General features: G+C 39.6%; 1 protein-coding gene across 1 annotated transcript in view; it reads right to left on the reverse strand.

Annotated features, from left to right (window-relative positions):
• Positions 1-11,991, reverse strand: part of LOC125886327 (complement C3-like) — a 42,114-nt gene extending 30,123 nt beyond the window's left edge. Inside the window, exons 1-14 of the mRNA XM_049572441.1 lie at positions 11,849-11,991; positions 11,749-11,766; positions 11,627-11,665; positions 10,850-10,888; positions 9,573-9,762; positions 9,110-9,275; positions 8,691-8,761; positions 7,673-7,764; positions 6,135-6,217; positions 5,856-5,943; positions 5,321-5,423; positions 3,753-3,867; positions 1,166-1,281; positions 316-459 (exon numbers count right to left, since the gene is read on the reverse strand). Coding sequence (XP_049428398.1) covers positions 316-459; positions 1,166-1,281; positions 3,753-3,867; positions 5,321-5,423; positions 5,856-5,943; positions 6,135-6,217; positions 7,673-7,764; positions 8,691-8,761; positions 9,110-9,275; positions 9,573-9,762; positions 10,850-10,888; positions 11,627-11,665; positions 11,749-11,766; positions 11,849-11,928 — 1,344 coding nt within the window. The 5' untranslated portion in view covers positions 11,929-11,991. The remainder of the gene's footprint in view (positions 1-315; positions 460-1,165; positions 1,282-3,752; positions 3,868-5,320; positions 5,424-5,855; positions 5,944-6,134; positions 6,218-7,672; positions 7,765-8,690; positions 8,762-9,109; positions 9,276-9,572; positions 9,763-10,849; positions 10,889-11,626; positions 11,666-11,748; positions 11,767-11,848) is intronic.
• Between the last annotated feature and the right edge of the window lie 512 nt (positions 11,992-12,503).

Raw genomic sequence — 12,503 nt, forward strand, 5'->3', positions numbered from 1 at the left:
TGGAATATTAAATTCAATCCAAAAGTTTTCAAGGATAAATTTGGGAAAATGTCTCTAAAGTGACGCACATAAAAACTAGATTGTTTTTATTTGGTGTGATAGTGCAGCCATGAATATCATCACATCATGGGTTAGGATATTTGACTCAATATAAACATCATAAGGATTCCATGTGTTGTTACAAGAAGCATATAAAAATATATTTGTGAATGCTATGTGTTTTTTCTAAGGACAGAATTTGAGGGAACATTTTTAAATATATCATACACAGCTGACCAAAATCAAAACCAACAATAAAAAACGGCAGTGACTAACAGTGATGGTTTGTGACCGTTGAGCACCGGGCATGTTGATGGTGACTCTGGCAGTGCCCATGAAGACGACCAGGGGCTTGTCCAGCAGCGTCACTTTGACCAAGACGTTACGGGCCGGGGAACCGTCATGGTGGCTCACCTGGATCTGGACAGGTTGGGAAAAATTTCACTCTGTGAGTTTATATACTTTGCTGTTTTTATTCACAGTCATTGAACTGAAGTAAACATGAAGACAAGACAAGATCCTGCAGTACTGCTGCGACAAAGAATTACATTACTGCACTTTTGCTTTTTTGCACAGCAGCAACAATGCCGGAATTCAGATAAGCATGTTAGGCAGTGCTTTCTAAACAATAACAATGGCATAACAAGAACAAGAACAATGATTTTTTAGTCCTGTTATACAGCAGATTATCTTGTCCTCTGCTCAGAAGGTAAAGAGCTCCAGGACCTCACTGTCTCTCCAATTTACCTACACTTTCAGTTGCTGTTTTTCTTTGAGTTAGCTGCTAACTGCTGTCAGCTGCTTTTTAAATCTGCGGGTAACGAGTTGTACACATAACAAGTCATCGAAATGTCACATCCGTCCAGTCCTGCTGGCTCACACTTTTACACAGACGTAGATTTGGTGCTGTTCCTACCTCCTTAGCCTGCTTAAAGGTGAGACAACTCTGTCCCCCCATTCCATGATCGTACCTTTTATACAGAACAACAAGGCGGAATAATGGTGCAACATTCCCACCTTAACAGGCTCTGTAAAAGGGTCTAAAGATCCAGCTTGTGGTGTTTAGCATTACTGGACAAAAAACAGTTTTAATAGACAGAACGTAAACACAAAGGATGGTCCTTACTGTGAAGTCGAACGGCAGGCCCGGCTTGAAGTACTTTGGCATGTCTCTGAAGGATACAACATACGGAGACTCCACAATTTTGATTCCAGACTTCTCTGATTCAACCAGATCACTGCCTGTACAGGAGAAACACCAGGGTCAAACAGCACGAATAACCATGAACCAGAGCAATTTTGGGAATTTAGACTCAAGGGTTCCCTGTGATATTTTAACTTTTTCATACCATGTCACTCTATGAACATTTTGATGGGTTTTCTTACAGTTCCTGAAGGAGAATTTGCAGATTACTTTTATTTTGTAGGATAAAATTCAGGGTTGAGCTCAATACTTGGACGATGTAAGTGTTCCAGTATGGACAATGTACTGTAGCCTGTATTTTACGGGCATGAGCATCATTCAAGTAAAATGTGTCAATATTTGTACTTGGAGACGAATTTCATCCATATTTGTGCACATTTTCTAAAGCTTGCGGATACGCACGAAACAGAGCAGTACCACCAGAGATCATAGAGCCAGTGTATCATAATTCAACCAAGATGCCACCGTAGGAGACTAAGAAGAAATTTAACAAATGGCGTAATGGAATGAATCAGTAATATACAATAATATATCATAATATACAGTAAAAATAGTGAAAAGAATTCTCCATCAATTCCAACCTGTGGCCCTTTGCTGCTTGTCATTACCTCTCTCTGACCCCCTTTCACTCTAAAAGCTGTCCTATCCACTAAAGGTGAAAATGTCCCAAAATACTCGTTTGTTTTCCGACCTTCTCAACCATTACCTCGTTTTTTTGTGTGTGACTCTGCCCTCTAGTGCCATCTATTGGCTTTATCTATGCATTCATAAGGGGCGCATGGAAGTACGAGGGCAATGGCATTTACAAAGTTTAAAACGGACCTGTCTGTTTTTGTACTTGAAGGAAATATAAATGAGTCTATACCCTTGTGATCATAGATATGTGAAGCTCAGTCCTCAAGTTGTCCTGTAAATAGATTTTAAATTTATGATAAATATAGCAACTTCTGATCAAACAATAACAGTTTGGTCATGGCTAGCTAGCAACCCTGGTTTTGAGAAGCTCGTCGTATCATAATATTATTGTCTTGGGGGTTAAGCGTACAGTCACACAGTCACATCACCTGACCATCTCCTGCCGATGCAATATTTTTGCTGGTTTGACGCACACAGAAAGCTACCTCGCAAATAGATTTGGCAAAATGTGATATTATTGGTACATTTCCCATGTTCTTGCATTCCATGCTTGTCTTCCAACTCACTGCCGGCCAGGAAGCATCTCTCATGTGGGGCAGTTTGCATTTTCATGGCCAACATCACACAATATTGTAGGCACAAAACAATCAGTGTCTCCTCCACATATACTCCGTTGCTCTTGGTTGAGGCTTTGACTTCACTGGTCAAAGTTCACCAAGTTGAACTCCACACAATGCAAAGAGATTTGAATTTGCTTTGCCAACGAAAGTGACTGTTTTAATCACTCCAGTGCTGGCACTGAACGGAAGTGAATGGGAGGTGAATATTTGCCTGTATTCATTATGGTCATGTGTGACTGTGTCCTTATGGTGTGACATGCTGTGGTCAAGGTCTGCTTAGGTTTAGACACAAAAAACACTTGGTTAGGGCTCGGTAAAGATCGTGGTTTGGCTTAAAATGATCACTTGAAATATGAAACATGAAATCTTGCAGGACTTTGTGTAAATCTGGGGTTACCATCAGAACATGACCAATAAATTTTAGACTTAACACAACAACATCCAGATAGCTCCCACCAACTTCCAGTTTAATCTCCACCCATACTGAGTATACAGATACATATCATTTAGTTGGTGGAACAGACACAGATTAAAATGTACTCACTCATCACTAGTAATATATATACATACATATATTCAATGCAATGCATGTTGTTTGTACCCGTGATCGAACCTGAACACAGTAAATGATCAGCACTTTTACTTTCCAAAATCTGTGTGCCCTACATTCTCAAAAAGTTAGGCCACAGGGGAGGGTCAAAGGTTTTTGATTACTTTAGTTTGTCCAGGGGGTTAAAGGTCATGTTGATACACAATCGAACCCCAGGCTAAATTTCAAAAGTAGAGTTGTTTGGATGACACCATCGATCTGTCCTGTACAGGGTGCAAAGTAAACAGTGGTCTGATTAAAACATTTTGAAGAGTTTGGTCTTACTAGGCTATGGCGCAAGCAAACTAAGAAGATATGAGTATATGCAGCGACACTACACAGCCTAGCTTGTTTGTAATCCTGTGACAGTCTCCTACTGTTTGTCCTGTGTGCACAAGAAAGATAACCGTATTCTTTAAAAGAATATCACCTAGGTTTAATGACTTTTGTTCTGGATGTGTAAACTTTTTGTGAATGACTGGTTTCACCAATTGATTTTCTGACGGAGCCAAAGTCAGTGTGTTGTGTAACAGCACTTTTTGCATGTTGACAAGCACGTCCAGCTATGCAACAAACTCTGTAAGCTTCTTGAAAGAAAAATAATTTGTCAGAGAGCTGACTTTCCTTTTTATTTCCTGTACATCCACTGACATGAAGTGCTTACCTGACTTGGTGAGCACAGAGGCCTTCACATACACAGAGTTGCCCACCAAAGATCTGATGTTGGGGTAAGCTCTCTTGATCTCGTCCATGCTTAGTGTGACGACTCCTCCATCGAGCTGCAGGAGAACATACAGATAAAGGGTATTTTTCCACTGTTGTAACTGATCTAAAGAATAAATACTGGCCAGAAAAACTTTAATTAATCAATTATTTATTCGTCACAAGGAATTATACAAGGTATAACTCCAATGAAATGTAATCCCATCAGCTTCTTTAACTTGTGCACTGCAATTTAGTCCTTTTTTGTTTTTTACATTTTGGCTGCTGCTGTATAACTGTCCACACATCCTTAACAACTCAACAAGACTGTATGGTTGCTTCTCCCTAACCCGGTCAGCAACTCCACTCTGCAGTTGCCTCTGAATGGCATATAGCAGTGATCCACAGCAGGAAAGCAGAACACGCGCTGTGCGTAGGGCCTCATCTGCCATGGGGGGCCACATTTTGCGCGAGGGGACGCATTTGCGCATGAGCGCAATGGATGCGCACATGCACTACCGTGAGGCACGCGTAGAATCAGCTCGAGGAAGGAGAGAAGAGACCTGACCGTCCATGCATCGCTGCAATGATTGACAGCACTCAACATCTGAACAATAAGAAGGGTGCGCTGGCTGGCACTTGCAGAGCTGCAGCAGGTGAAGGGTTGTCGACATGTCGTCCGAAAGAGCCTCAGGAGTATGTGCGGGGACGGGAGGGCGGGCGGGCTCCACGGAGGGGGAGACCTGAGCCTCGGGGGTATGTGCAGGCCGGGAGGTCGGATGCTCCCAGAGAGGGGAGAGGGAGAAATATAGCTAAATAAGATGAAAATAGGAAAGAATGTCTCTGTATTTTATTTCTGTTTTCAGTGTTTAATTAAGGTGGGAGAGGCGGAGGGCTGAGGGAGATCGGACACCTCCAGAGAGGGGAGAGGGAGAAATATAACAAAATAAGATTAAATAGGAAAAACCTGTCTCCCTCTTTTATTTTATTTTCAGTGTTTAATCAAGGGAGGGGGATTGAGGTGGTGGAAGTTACTTTCTTTAGATGAGTAATTGATGGCTATTTCTGACTTAGATTTGTTTATTTATTTATTTCAGTTTGAAGTTATTTTTATTTAATATTTATTTATTTATTTTATTTTTTTATTTTATTTGACTCATACAGCCAAACTAGTGTATCTACAGTACATTTGTTATTGCCAGTAAAGGTTGTCAAGTTAAATGGCAAGTTGTTGTATGGTCATTTTGTACCTCTGATACATTTGGGATGGGGGCCTCCAAATAAAATTTCGCTTAGGGCCCCAATTTGGTCAGGGGCAGCCCTGAGCACACTCCTCCTCTCCTTCTCTCATGAGAGTCCTCTGCTTTGTCAGATCGGCATGTAGAAAAAGAGCCTCCTGGTTGCACAGCTCAGATTATTCACTAACAGGGGAACTCTGGGACATGCTGTCCAAAAACACTGCAGTGATGTTCGCTTAGGTCCAAACGTGAAAAAAAAGCTTCATAACAAAGAATGTAAACAGTGACTTACATCTGACACCTGCTTCACTGAAGGCAGCCTTCTCATCTCTTGGTTGATCTTTACTCCAAACACCACATAAGCCGTCCCCTGGACTGGCTCCCCATACAGGTACCTGGAACACAGTCACAGCAAGGTTAAATCAGCAGTCAGCAGATCATTATATTTCTTATGTAATAAAAATTCTGGAGGGATAACTTTATATCATCAGATATCCTTATAAACAAGGTGTATGTGAACGTTCTTGCGGTTTCAATATGAGGATTAAATCCCATCGCAAGAAAAAAAATGTGCGTCTCCTGATTTCTTCAGAGGCTAGTTTAGTGTTCGGACATGGTTTTAGAGTTAAGGTTAGGATTACGTTAAGTGCGGGATTGGTAGGATTTATGATATGGAATTAATTGTTAACAGGAGTAACAGTTAAAGTTCAATCAATATTAATGTAGGTTAAGGTTCACTTTAAGGAGTTAGTGAAATAATATGACCGAAAGACAGTAAATAGCAGAGACATATCAAGCATGTCTGTGTATGAGTGTGTTAGACAGACCTAGCCGAAATCTCTACTTCCAGTTCCTTGTCATCCAGGTCAAGGTAGGACTTCTTGGGCGTCAGGGTAACATTGAAGGCAGGAAGCACTAAAACACAGCACAGCATAGAAATATAGCATAGTGTAATATACAGCTAGAGGGCCTCCAAACGCCTTTCCAAAATATAACATTTAGAGATTGGGGAAAATGTGATGCCTTCAAAACAAAATCATTTCTAGCATAACAAAAGATGTTACTGATTTTATTAGCAGAACTATGCACAGGCTAACTTGACCTACCATATTTCTTCACCTCAAACTGGGTGGTGAATGTGTTCTGCTGCCAGTGGTCAAACTTTGCAGTCACTGTCCATTTTCCTTCACTGTCACACAACATATAGTCATATTAGAGAAAACACATAAAAGAGAGAAATGTGGGGGTTGGTCTTAGGAGCAACACATATCTGTACATTTTATTCATTCAAACCTTTACTTAAGACTCAGGAAATCAATTGAGGGGGAACCTCATTTTCAGTGATGCCAAGCATGAATAAAAAAAATGAAAAACAATCAAGAAGCAAACGTAAAGTAAGTTAAAATAAAAAGATAACCAATATGCAAACCAGTTACAAATAAAAAATTTAGAACAAATAATACAAAACAACAATACATAATATTTAAAGTTAAAATACAGTGTCATAAACGTGCTATGGAGTAGATGTACAGTTAAAGCATTTACAGTCAATTAAAAGAAATCTGAAATAAGGCATTTGAACAGCTGTTATGGCAGCAGAGTGTCTAAGATCAATGTATTTTGCAGATTATTCCATGTATAAGGTGCACTGTAAGAGAATTACATTTTTTCCTTTTTCAGTTCTGAACAATAAAGAACTGTGTCATCTGCATAAAGATGAAATTTACAAGATTCAGAGGTGGGGACAAAATCATTTATCTGAGAACAATATTGTACCCAACACTGAACCCTGTTGAACACCTACAGTAATATTTAAAAGAAGACATCACCCATTTTTAGAGATTTTAATCTATTAGAGAGGTAGTTTTTAAACCAGATGCAACTGACAGAATCAAAATGACTATGCCTAAGAGTCTACAGCAGCATCTTAGTTCAGCATGTTAGTATACTAAGATTTGATCCCAAGTGGCAGATGAATCTGTGAACCAAATCCAATGACAATCCATCCAATAGTTGTTGAGACATTTCACTCAAAACCACAAATGTAAATGTCATGGTGGCTCTAGAGAAAACATCAAGGAATCACCAAAGACAGTAGGATACATCCTCTGGAAACCATAAATGTCTGTATAAAATTTTGTGCCAATACATCATTGTGATGTTAAAATATTTCATTGTATAAAACAAATCTCTGATCCACCAGTGGCACAACACGAATAATCAAGGGATTGCCAAAGTCTTTGAGACTGATCCTCTGGTGAGAATGAACGTCTGGACCAAAGTGGCAGATTGCCAGACTGACCAACAATGTCATCCCAAGAGCCAAACTGAAGCAAGTGTAGGCCTAAAAAAAATACGTTTATGAGTTGCTGATTGCAGTTTCTAGGTCTTCTGGGTAATTCCAGAAAGAAATACTGATTAAATAACACTCCTTCTTTCCTCAACATATTACGCTAAGATGCCCAACATCTTAGAATCTACAGTTCTTGAAGATTGTGGCTGTACTGTTTGAATGTGTTGCAGGATGGCCGTGTGAATGCTAAGCAAACTTCTCTTGAAAAAAAAAAAAAAAAAAAAGATAAACACGTTTAAATCTCTTGGTTGTGGAAGGAGTTGAAAGATGAGTCAAAAAACGTGATCTTACTTGACAAGTTCAGAGAGAGGAAAAGTGTCTGCAAAGATGCCATTGACAGCTCTGACCCTGGTGGTCTGTTTAACCACCACACCGTCTGGATTCTGTGACACAAATGGAAACAGGCTAATTAAAGCTAATACGTATATAACCTATGACTCACTGTCAAAGTGTCGCACCAGCAGAAAATATAAAACATCTTCTAACTCAAGATGTCACATTTACCAGGGCTGCATCATTTATTGGTTCATTCATTAAAGGGATAGTGCACCCAAAAATGAAAATTCAGCCATTGTCTACTCACCTATATGCTGAGGGAGGCTCTGGTGAAATTTTAGAGTCCTCACAACACTTACGGAGATCCGAGGAGGAAGTGGGTAGCAGCACAACTGCACACTGACTGCCTCTGTGTACACCGCGCTGACGTGTGTGCGCTTGCACGAGACCGTGAGACATGGGCACCGCCTTCATGTGTGTTCACGTGCTTTCACACGGGAGCACAGTCCACAGAGAGGCAGTTAGAGCTTCATGCTACAGTGAGGCTAAAAACAGAGTCAAATGACGTTTTTCCAAACAACTTTTTAGTATGAGCAGTATGGAGATATTTTGTGGTTTCAATTATGTGTTCTTTGACGTTTTAATCTGGGTCGCCACCAGCCATTATGTTTGCAGTTGTGCTGCTACCCACTTCCCCCTCGGATCTCAAGTGTTGTGAGGACTCTAAAACTTCAACAGAGTCTCTCTCAGCATATGGGTGAGTAGATAATGGCTGAATTTTCATTTTTGGGTGCACTATCCCTTTAAGCTTTTACACTATAAATGTGAAAAAAAAAAATCAAAAATGTGCCTAAATATTATGCAGACCCCAAGGCTGTTTTTTCAAAAGTCTTGTTTTCACATACCAACAGTCTAAAGCCCAAACACATTAATTTAACTGTGATACAGAATAGAAAAAACAGTCAATCTTGAGAGGCTGGAACAGGAGAATAATTGGCTTATCAGTTAATCGACTAATCATTTATTTGTTTACCTGCATATCAATAGTGACGGAGCTGTTAAAGGCCTTGAAGGACGGTGAGGACACAAAGGTTCTGAACCGAACTGAAGAGGCAAATGGACAAAAGACAGTCTTAAACATACTAAAAAATAAAGTTTACATGATTTGTACATCAGTCTTAGATTATTCGAGTGCTTTATTGATATTACAACTACTTCTACTGGTACTGTTTCTGCGATCACTACATCTACTGTCACCATTACTGGTACTATTATCACCACGAATATCAGCTCAGCATTTCAGTGTATTTAAAAACATTATACAGTTCTTATCAACCAAACTGAATCAGCAGTTTCAACCCAGATTCTACTGATGGTCTTTCATATGCATGTGGATATTTCGTGGTTATGTTTGGTGGTTGGTTGTTTTTCATCTGCATCTTTAGATCTCACCAGTGTCTCCGGGATTATAGACAGGTTTGTCTGTCTGGATGAAGATGTATCCAGAGTGAAAGGACACCATCAGTACCCTCTCCTCAGTGTAGTGGCCCCCAAAGTTCACCTTCAGATACACAAACTTGTTCTTTTTCTCTTCTCGATTCAAACGATCCGAGGGAAGCTGGGATGAAATGAGATTGAGATACAGGATGATGTTTAAAATTAGAAGAAGCATCATGATGAGTAACAGTTACGATCTCTAACATGTTGCTGGTCGCATCAGCTCGTCTGTTGTTTACATCATGTGATATCAATCAGTGTGTTTTTACACAAGTATACAAAGCCTGTTTTCTTGCTGTGCTGTCAGTTCAAATGCTTCAAAAACACACTCAAAATAAAGGGGGTCACAGGTTAAGGGAGAAATCTGATTACTGACCTAGGGCAGGTAAACACAACACAAACAGCCACGGTGGATCACCTGTATGGCCTTGAGCACATGGAATCCATTTTCCGAATTGAGTGTGGCAGAGTCCTGGAGGAGCATGGTGGTTTTGCTGAAATCCAGGATGGAGATGGAGGCGGTGACAGGGTTGGATACACCGTCTGCCTGTAAATAGATGTTCTCCTGGCTGTCTGTCCTCAACAGGTCTGGAGCCAGCAAGGTAAACCTGCAGGAAAACAACACGAGGCAGGGGAAGTATTTACTACATGGGTAGGTGCTAACACAACTTTAACTATCAACAGCAGTGCTACTTCATCACTGATACGACTATACATTAGAGGTCCTCAAACCTTTTTTTTTCAATTTACTCCCTTTGAAGTATTTTATCACCCAAAAGCCACCTGACCAGTGCCAAAAAACCAGTGTCTAATTTACTCATCAACAACCTTATAACGGAAAAATACCAAAGCCATACATTTCAAATGTTTCAAATGTGGAATTCATCACTAAATTCAAGGCAAACCGAATTTTTGTCATCATGCAGTAACACTAAGATGGCAATGTAGTTGCATTTAACTGTGTCTTTGTGATAAATTGCACTTACAAGTAATAAAATTATTTTAGTAAGTAAGCATTTAACCTTTGAAAAGTTATCATGTACCCCCTGCAGTACTACAAAGTAGCCCAAGGGGTGAGCTTGCATCCCCATAGACTGTAAAAAATAATAGATGTAGCCACCGTGACATCAGTCTGGCATTTTGGCTGATGCCATCTTGGATTTTGGAGACAGAAATGACCATATTTCGACACGTGGGTGGAGCTGTGGAGGAGCAAGGAGTGGATCTGGCCCAGACTAGTGACGCCTCCCCATAAAAATACTGTATAATAATAGCTAGTTTACATATTTGAAATGAAAATATGAAATTTCTTATTTGCAGTTTCAAAAGCTGAATTTTAATTTTTTTAGTGTTCACAAATTCAAAAGCAAAGAGTAAAAAACAAAAAGATAAAAAAAAAATTGAGTCGAAAAAGTTTCAAATAGCAACTTTGTGTTTCCATATGCTACTTCTGTTAGGCCACTACTACTGTACTACTATTACCATTTAAAAAACAGAAACAGCAGTATTTAGATGTATTAAACTGTGTTTTGAAAGATAACAGGAGCACTGCAGAGCTTGTGAAAGACAAGTCAAGACAAACCATCTATTAGTGATAACAAGTCAGGGGAGGTCAGAGAATATGTAAAGAAAAAATTAAGCCTTAACAATTAGCAGCACAGTTTGGTTCAACTGTTGTATGAACAGCAACTGTACCTCGGTGCAGAACTAACTGTGGCCTTCGGCTGTGGTATGCTGCAAATAAACAGAACAAGTATTAATTTCAGTCATGATGAAGCACTGCGAACTAAGACAGAGATTAAATAAACAGTCTGTGGTATTACGACACAAAATCAAAGACATGTGGTATCAGCTTCAGTGAGGCAACATTTGAGAATTAAAGCAAAGAGAAAAGAAAAGGCAGTGGGGTTAAAAAGAATGTAAAAACTGAAAGGGATAGAAGTGCAAGGTAATGGTTTTTCAATCTGTTCTTGTCAAACATAGTGTATCTGTCATTGATCCTACCACTGAATATGCTAAGCCTCAAATAAAGAAATCATTATTGTGAATTTAACTGACAAAAACTGTTATTGTTGATGCATGTATTTGGGTAGTATATGTGAGCATATGACTGGATAAATAAGACTTCAATTATACTGCATGAGTTGTGTTGAGAGTTTGTTGATATAGTTTTAGTGTTGGTAAATGCGGCCCCCATTTAATTCCAATTCATTAAGAATTTTCTCCATTTTTGGATTCTTTGTTCACTGTGGAGGCATGCAAGAAAAACAAAGGTTTCCTCATGAATTCAACACAACACAGGGTGATTAATCAATATACAAATAATCATTCTGTGGGTGTACTATTCCTTTAAAGACACATCAGCACATATCAGCAGCCACTAAGCAGCGCTGAACACACTTAATCTCAAAATTCACTTTTCAAATGATATTAATGTTGTGTTTTCTGTTAAGTCCAGCTTTGGTTACTTACTGATGATGGCGTACCCAAAGTTCCTCTCTTATTGGAAATCTGGGGAGCAAATTCAGAAACAATAACTTAAACTCTCAGAGGATAAAAGTTAAAAGTGTGTATATGATCTCACAGGAACATACCTCTCACGCCAGGGGGGTCTGTAAAGAAAACAGTGTCATGAGTAAACAAAACTTTGAACACATAAACTGTATTTACAGTTAGAAGAAAAAAGACACTTACATCCCATGAGAGACAATCTGTCCATTGGAGCTGCAGAGAAACATGAGAAATAAAACGCTGTGTAGCGTCCACCAACCCATGTTGACTGACTGGGAGCTTCAGTGAACTGTGGCCACAGGAGAGACGGTCAGCTACTATATCAGTCCCAAAACACCCCTCCTACCTCATTAGACACTGTACTGTCAACAGGAAGAGGAAGGACGACGGTCTCTGATCTGAATCATAACCAAACACAAATCCAGACTGTTTGCTGGTCCGTGAGCTCTCACACTCCACCTGCTGCCAAACAATGAGGGGGCACCCAAAGCATCAGCATTAAAATGTGGAAAACAATTTCAGATACACATTAATTATTCCATACATGCTGGAACACTGAAAACTGAAGGATAGAAGATATTTCTCTGTTGCTTTTGAAAACAGTTTTGAACATTTACGACACTTACCTTTAAAAATCTTTAACTATACTGTGTCCAAAGTGGGTATTCTGCACAGATGAGCCTGTAACTCAAAACCCCAACAATTTCTAACCACATATTAGTGGAGAAATATAATGCAAAGAAAGATATTTATATTCATTAACTCTGGGCCAGCCATCAGTGTGTTACATTGATTTTTGGCCTAGAACAGTGCCCACTAGAGGGCAGTAGTACCATTG

This window comes from Epinephelus fuscoguttatus, linkage group LG3 (genome assembly GCF_011397635.1).
Source record: "Epinephelus fuscoguttatus linkage group LG3, E.fuscoguttatus.final_Chr_v1".
Taxonomy (NCBI): Eukaryota; Metazoa; Chordata; class Actinopteri; order Perciformes; family Serranidae; genus Epinephelus; species Epinephelus fuscoguttatus.